The sequence below is a fragment of the Macrobrachium nipponense genome, chromosome 12, assembly GCF_015104395.2.
Source record: "Macrobrachium nipponense isolate FS-2020 chromosome 12, ASM1510439v2, whole genome shotgun sequence".
Classification (NCBI taxonomy): Eukaryota; Metazoa; Arthropoda; class Malacostraca; order Decapoda; family Palaemonidae; genus Macrobrachium; species Macrobrachium nipponense.
Genome location: NC_087205.1, coordinates 58,975,749 through 58,984,919, shown reverse-complemented (window position 1 = coordinate 58,984,919; position 9,171 = coordinate 58,975,749). Strand labels below are relative to the sequence as shown.

General features: G+C 32.9%; 1 protein-coding gene across 1 annotated transcript in view; it reads right to left on the bottom strand.

Moving 5' to 3' along the window:
- Positions 1–8,954, bottom strand: part of LOC135224549 (uncharacterized) — a 561,973-nt gene extending 553,019 nt beyond the window's left edge. The window contains exon 1 of the mRNA XM_064263647.1: positions 8,676–8,954. Within this exon, the coding sequence (XP_064119717.1) occupies positions 8,676–8,723 (48 nt within the window). The 5' untranslated portion in view covers positions 8,724–8,954. The remainder of the gene's footprint in view (positions 1–8,675) is intronic.
- Between the last annotated feature and the right edge of the window lie 217 nt (positions 8,955–9,171).

The following is a 9,171-nucleotide window of genomic DNA, read 5'->3' as shown; positions in this document are numbered from 1 at the left end:
GTCTGGCACAGTTCAGAAAGGAAAGAGCAGAAACAACAAACGATCAACGCAATAACGTAAGCGTCCACTAAAGAAAACGTTGAGGCATTTCCCTGACATCTCAGTCTCATCGTATGGATCTACTCTCTCTCTGATGATTGAATGACCTATGAGGTCATTCAGCGCTGGAAGGGAAATTGCGAATGAAAAGGTTTGAAAGATGTAACAGGAGGAAAACCTCGCGGATGCACTGGGAAACAATTATCGTTAGGACAATTTGGAAAGCAAGATGTTAGAAAGATTACGAACGGAGGTAGAGTAAAATGAATGAAAGCAGTTGCAGCAAGGGGCCGAAGGGAAGCTGCAAAGAACCTTTAGCAACGTCTACAGTGCACCGCATGAGTTGCACTAACGGCACTAACACCCCCCCCTCACCCCCACCCCCCTTATTACTTATCAGCTGACAGTTGTCGCTAAAGTCTTATCTTACTTTCTCATAAATGTCAAGCTTATGACAGAATATAATTCTTGTCAATCATTTCACATACTTTCAATTCATATTTATATCTTCGAAGACGTAGTCAGAAATTTGCCACTTGCAATTTTTAAAAAAGACTGGGCAAGTGACCCTCCGAACCAGATTCTAACAACCCTGCCTCTTCAAGTGACTCCCAAGACCTTCGCTGTCAACGCAAGGATGAAAAGGAAAAGAAATACAGCAAAGACTATGATGTAAGGTTCTGAAACAATCATCAGTCACCACTTTAGAAGCAATATTGATCAAAACAACAATACACTTGAATTCACATAAGGGACCTTTGAAATTTCACACTGAAGACATAAGCAGTAAAGAATATGCACAAGGAAAACAATTTTAACAACCGTCTGATCTACAATTTTAGTGAGAATAAGATGTACTGCCTAACTCTTTAACAAATCCTGCCCAAAGTTCTTCCAGCTTCTGGAAGACCGTAACATTACTTCACGATTCACATTCGCAGGTGACCGAACGCATGCCAGAATCCACCGCAAATGACCAGATGGACCGAGTACCGACATTCTTCGGTTATGCCTTGGTAATCTGCCACAAAACCTCAGAGTTCCAGCTGACCATTTCGTGCGTCACAGAGGACGCCTTCATCTCCGGAGGAAACAAGTAAAAGTGGTTTTTGAAAAAAATGGTGTCAGGGAGTCGGCATGCTGATGGTATCAACTGAAAACTAGAGGAGTCTGTATCTTTATAGACAGCATGAATCAACAACCTTGATAAAGGTTAAGTAAAAGTGAGCGACTGAGTGTGCCTATTTGTACGTACGGGGGAAAAACTCAAAACTGAGTTAGTCAAAATAATATGACTGGACCGGAAAACCTTTTCAATAACCATAAGTTAGTGTCAGAGGAAAAAAAAAACATTCCAAATCTTTTCGCAAAATTATTCAAATACTTCTTATCTTTAACTGTAAGAAACTGAAAGATCAAAATGTAAGTTTCATCTAAATGTATTCGTACCTTTTCCTCAACAGACCTTCAAGCCTTAAGCGAAAGACATCCAACCAACACCTTTCTACGAAAAGGAAAATTTATGGCGAGGGACCGGCAAGAAAATCCTTTCGCTGTCTAATATCAGAACCCAAAGACAGCTATCTAGTAGTTTTCCTGGAAAGGTCAATTCTGGGTAACTACCAGTACCTGTTCACAACATATAAGCATTTGTCGGCCTGCCTGAGCTCTCTCTCTCTCTCTCTCTCTCTCTCTCTCTCTCTCTCTCTCTGCTCTCTACTCTCTCTATCGCACACACGGGCACGGATCGCTCTCTCTCTCTCTCTCTCTCTCTCATGTTTTGGGGAATGTTCTATATTCATAAAGTTCAACTTTCTTATAGGCTAAAATATAAAGATTTAACTGACCACTAAAAAGTTAAAAAAAAAAATGGGAGTGGGGCCGCTCATAACGTACGCTTAACGACAAAGAAGAGCAGAAAATATTATGATTATGGTTAAATATAAATAAGTAAATGGATTCAAATGATTAACAAGATGAATAAGCTATATAAATTGTAAGGGGAACATTGTCGGCTTTTGATTGGACAATGAGCCACATTGTGAAGACGAATGCAGAATCAACGTTCAAGTAGTTTTCAGCAGCAATCCGAATCATAATTTCCATAGTCAAGAAAGGAAAACTACAGCTTCGCGCAGTTCCTTTTTGAAATGGATGTTCTGAGGTTACGGATGACAGCAAGTCGGAAAAATATTCCAATATTAGCAGATTTAAAATACTTGAAGCAGTTGGCAGTGAGGACTGTATCGAAAGGATTTGAATAATAAACAGATTCCTGACAGCTCAAAAAGCTAAAACTGAAGTTGTTTGCTGGGCAGAATAGAAATGTGATTTATACATTAGGGTAGATTCACTATGGAACTTAAATAACCTACAGGCATATCTGCATTAAAAACTATTAAATAATTTTACTTTATATTTTGTAAAAAAATATGTGCATACTATACTTATATGCGCGTGTGTATGTAGGTAGAAATGAGGAGAATATATATATAAGTAATAGTAATAGTATATATGAATCTTATAATTGAGGAATATATAATAGTATAGAGGAGGTAGTAGAGTGAATAATAGGTAGGTATAATAGTATATAGTATATATATAATAGAATTGAGTACCGTTCTCTAAAGTATGGATAATGAGGTAAGGAGCGGGAAGAGAGACGAGAGAGGGAAGAACAAATGCTATATACAAGGCATACAAATTCAGACTAACATGTTATCAGCATGGCTGTAAATAAGAAAATTATAAGGATAATAACAATGATAACACTTAATCTTGTGGTCATCTGCTTCGACTTAAGAGTCCCAAGATCGATTGCTGGGCGCACAGGAAATACCTTTGGACCCCTTTCTAAAAACCCTTTTGTCCCTTCTTTGACTAAAGCAATGAAATATGAACCTAGTAATAAGTCATCCGTGGTGGTTTGCAACAAATGTCGAAAAGCAATAAGTTAAGTCAACTTCATCCCAAAAGACTCTGGAATTACAGAAAGGTGAATACATCCTTTAGTAACCTCTTCTAAGGGAAAGGGTCGAGAAAGACGAAAACTTCGCCAGTGTTCACACCGAAGATAATAACATTAGTTGGTAACCCTGAGTGTCAGCCAAGTGTGATAGACTATTCACACTAAATTAAATAGCTCTCCTGGTCACTAACCCGAGTGCTGTGTTGCGTAAATTATAAAGCCATTGGAGCCCGTGCTTTCAAACTCGTGTCCCATTAAGAAGGAATGACAATCATGGACAAAGAAACTTTTGAAAGCATGCCACTGTAAACGGTGTGCCTCTTTTCAGAGACTAATTCTTCGTTGCTTAAAGTCAAGATTCCAATCGAACTGCTATAGAGGTTGTGTAGCAAAATGAGTCTTTGCGAGCTTCCTTGTGCTCGATTTTGCTTCGTTTTTGTTTTTTGCTCACTCTTTCGGGCAGACGAAAGACTATCTTTGGCTCGGGGTTTGCAAGATGTCCCCGTTTAACTTTAATTGTGTACGTAAATATTATATATACACGAACTCACACTATATAATAAATCTAAATAGATATATTATTATATATATTTTATTATATATATCTATATATATATATATATATATATATATATATATATGTACCTATTATATAATATATATATATATATATATATATATATATATATATACTATATCTATATATATCATATATATATATATCTATATATATATATATATATATATATGTACCTATATATATATATATATATAGATATATATATATATATACATATATATATATAATTAGATATACATATAGACACATAATATATACACATACACACACACTAATATTATCATATATATATCTATATATATCTATATATATATATTTTATATATATAATATATATATATAATAATAATATATGATATAGTATCATATATACGTATATATACATACATATATTAGATAATATTATATATATAATATATATATATATATATATATATATATTATATATATATATATATATAGTATATTTAATATATATATATTACTATATATATATATATCATATAATATATATATATATATATATATAATATATAATATTATATATATATATTATATATATTATATATATTATATTATCATATATATTATATATATATAGATTATATATAATATTATATTATATAGTATAATGTATATAGCATTTATATATATATATATAGATATATATCTATATATATATATATATTAATATATGCAAACCGTCTGAGAATTTAAAATTTCCCACAGGCGTATACTAAGGTCAGGAAACGAAAAACATCAGAAAAACGCTATTGACATGATACTGAAAGGTACTTTGTAAAATATAAAAATCAAAGTTAACATATTCAATGTTCTACAGCATATAGTATTATTATATCATGATCATGCACTATTCAAACCTATTGACATTTCCATTTTACTGGGTTCTTAAACTTCACAAAGGCCAATAATTCAATATGTGTCAGTCTTTGTCATTCACTCTGAGGTCAGATCAGGTCAGCGCGAGGTTAACTCTATTACTGAAACTGGGTCAATCAGACATGAGTTAGCACGACACCGCCAAAAAGGATTCTCATCATATTATCACCTCCGCAACAAGAGTTCATCATAACTTCATCAATGATTGTGTTATGACATTACGAGAATTGCATCGATGTTCATTAAAAGATAATGGTGATAAATTGCATTGTATTACCGTTTACAAGAATTATTCTGTTTGTTCACGGCGAGTTCCATATTAAATAACGTAAGGTAAATTTACATATGTTCCGCGTGAATAACATAATTTAAGGGCATTTAAATATAAGTTTTGAGTGTCATCGTCTAACCAAGTTCTTCAAGACAGCACGTTTTTCGGGACCAGGAATTCCATCCTGAAACCTTTCTTATATAACCACCATTTTTATGCTATGGGTGCATTATTCATTATGTAGGTGAAACGGAAACTCTAATTGCACCATTATCATTAGATTGCAGTTTTCGCAACAGTTCTAAGGTCATCCGGTATTAACGACGACAACTTGTAGCCCTTATCTTGATTCAATTTAGCGTTCTAGATGTTTTGTAGATTTTTTATTTTTATTAACTGCATCTCAGTTGTGCTAATGCCGCCTAAAATGACGGTGATTACATTCTGTGTACTTCTAAAACGGCCGCTAGTGAGAAAAGCTGGTTCTGAAATGGACGACGGCGAGTCTAAATGTGGAAGTCAGTACCAACATATTACTGTTTTCATACACAAAAATATATACATTGATTGCATATCCGTTAATAAAATCCGTTCATTTTCATTAAGTGCCGTAGCATTTAATTTCACCCAGTGTAAGCAAGACTAGTTCTCAACATATTTGACAAAAAAATTTTCGAACCTTTTCGAGACTGAAAAATTAGCATTTAAAGACGACTAAGTACTTCTTTTACTGACGGAAGATCTTACCCCCGTTTAAGGGAAGTGAAATTCAAAACGATTTAACTGAAGTCCACTCATCAGCATTTTCTGCTTTTGTCAGAAAACGGATGATAAATATGGAATGCAGGTATGTTTTTCCTGCTGACAAGGAGACAGACTTAAAATCATTTGCAAGTATTTAAAGCGCTCTCTCTCTCTCTCTCTCTCTCTCTCTCTCTCTCTCTCTCTGGCAGCTGCTCTATCACCACTAACACCACAACTAACAATAACAACTTTAAATTTGTTTACATTGCACGCTGCAGGAATATGCTAGTATAATTACCTCAATATAAAACAAAGTCAAAAACATATTTTTCTTACCGAGTTGGTTATTTGAAACTTAAGTCACCGATTCTGCTATCGTTCAAAGCTCGGACCGTCATGGTTAATTTTACAGGAGAATTGAATACTTAAAATTGTTGTATTTTTAGAATTCATAACCGATATCATTTTGCTGTACAACAGATACCCGAAACGTGCATGTATGGGAGTTACTTGTTAACTATGACTGGGCGGTGCAGCCATATTCAAGCTCCGGTAATTTAAGGGGCCACCATTGCCATCGTCAGCAGATGTGGAGGTGGGCGGTGTCCCAACCTGGCTACCCACGGGAAATGTCGACGGTCTCTCTCTCTCTCTCTCTCTCTCTCTCTCTCTCTCCTGGTCGTGGTATTTCCTCCGCACTTGCAATTCTCTCTCTTCTGTTGCACCCACTGCCCACGTTCCCACAATCCCAAGATATAGACAAATGCCAGCGGCATTACTGTCTTTTGCGTTTTAACAACCGGGGTTAAAAAAGCTTCTTTTCGAGGGTGACTCCTGGAACCGGGCTTATAAATTCCTAGTCAATGAATTTTCTTGGATGGCGGATTCACCGTATAATGCGGTATTAAACTCTCAGCCAGGGCCCCGTGGTGGCCTGTGTTTTTCCGTCACCAGACGCACGATCATGGCTAAATTCAACAGTAAATAAAAAAAACAACCGAGGTTGGAGGGCCGCAATTTGCTATGTCTGATGATTGGAGGGTAGATGATCAATGTACCAATTTACAGCCCTCTAGCCTCAGTAGTTCTTAAGATCTGAGGGCGGACAGAAAGTGTGCTGACGGACAAACAAATAGCCATCTCAATAGTTTTACAGAAAGTTAAAAAAAATGGGAAAAAAAGTTCTTAGCTACGTATGAGAGGTTATTTATTTCCTACTGTTACCGCCATTTCTCATACCACTACTCATATCTACATTACAGGTGGCTTGCCTCTTCTTCCTAAAGCTTATAATGCGTGGCAGCATCGATATGTCAATTTTAACCCTTTCATTTTCATCTGACAGCCCACTCTTCCAAACCTGTTCTCCCAAATACGCCTACTTAAATTAAGCCTAGCTCTCGGAGCTCATTCGGGAGCTTCTAAAGACAGCATCCTCGTCCGTATCACATTTAAGTAATGTTTGCTAAAACTAAAACTGTCACAACGTATATAATATCTGCCATTTTACATCACACACACACACACACACACACACACACACACACACACACACACACACATATATATATATATATATATATATATATATATATATATATATATATATATATATAATATATATATATATATATAAATAAATAAATATATATATATATATATATATACACATATATATATATATATATCTCTATATATATAATATATACACCATATATGTAAATAAATAAATAATAAAATATATATACATATGTATATATATATATATATATATATATATATATATATATATACATATGTATACATATGTATGTATATATATATATATATATATATATATATATAGTATATGTATACATATGTATGTATCTATATATATATATATATATATACATACATAATACATACCTACATATATACATATATATATATATATATATATATATATACATACATTATCATATATATGCATTATATATATATATTATATATATATATATATATATATATATGTATATATATGTATATGTATATATATATATATATACATACATACATACATGCATACATATATATACATATATATATATATATATATATATATATATACATATACATATATATGCATATATATATATATATATATATATATGTATATATATGTATATATGTATATATATATATATATATATATATATATATATATATATAATTGCATACACACACACACACACACACACACATATATATATATAATTATATGTATGTATAATATATAATAATCTAATATATATGAAAATATATATATATTATATATATAATATACCTCTATAGTCATATAATATATATACATATACTATGTAATAAAATATGATATATATATTATATACATATGTATACACTGGTATGTACTGTATATATATATGTATATTATCTAATATATATATTATTATATCCGCTATAATATACATGTTACATATATACAGCTTTTATTATCGTATACATATCTAATATATTTTATTAATATCTATATATATATATATATATATATATATGCTAAATATATTCTGTATATATTCTAATTAATATATTTATAAATTTTAAACTATCTTTCATATATATATTATGGATATATATATATATTATATAATACTATATATATAATATATATATATATATATATTCTACTATATATATATATATATAAAATCCTTTTATCATAATCTGGACGTTTCTTACGGAATTTACATATGATGCAAAATCTTGTACAGAATCCACACTTCATGCAGTTTATCTGATCTAGGACAATTGAAAAAGCAAAACATTTATGGAGTAGCTGACATGGGCATAAATGATGAACAAGGGCTTGATAAAATAAAAATGAGCGAAACACACTTAAGTAGCTATATACTTGGCGAAAGGACTTTTTAGGCAACACTTTCGTTTTCTTGAACCAAACTTTGCGCTGCAATAAAACAAATCGAAATAACTTAACCTTTACGGTATTCTGTTGAACTGCCGTGGATTTCTGAATTGAATTACTGGGATGTATTTGCAAAGAAGGAGTAGCATAGGAAAGAACAAAGCTAAGCACCCACGCGATGCGCTCCGCTAGTTTGGGGGGATTGCGCGTGTACTGGGGGATTTCAACACTGCAACAGACACCTATCTTACCTTTGATATTAGCAGACTCAACAAGACGATTTTCGTAGCTCCCCTCATCTTGGCTGCTGCTTTGGGCCGTTAAGCACAATCCAGTAACGTAAGTTTGATCTAGCACTCCTGATATAAATATCTTCTTTTGAACAGCAACAACACCAAGAGATTGAAAATCAAAACTCCTGAAACGAGGCACTTGCACCACACCTTCCACTACACCAGCTCTCACTCAACTGAAGACAAGTCTCAGGGAGTAGTTCCATTCTGACAAATCCACTACTCATGGCTGCCTTCTCGAGCGGTTGCCAACTCTGCTTTTCACGTATGATGCGGGTTTCTTACGTAAGTAAACTATCTATCACTGGGTTCGCAATGCAGCGATTAAGACTGCAAGATTTTAATTTCGTATAAAGTAATACGTCTCTTCTGTAAAGACTATATCCTTTTCCAGCCCCTTCGGCCTGATTCTCCAGTTGCATAATAATGTACTGTAAGTGAATATTTATAGAGA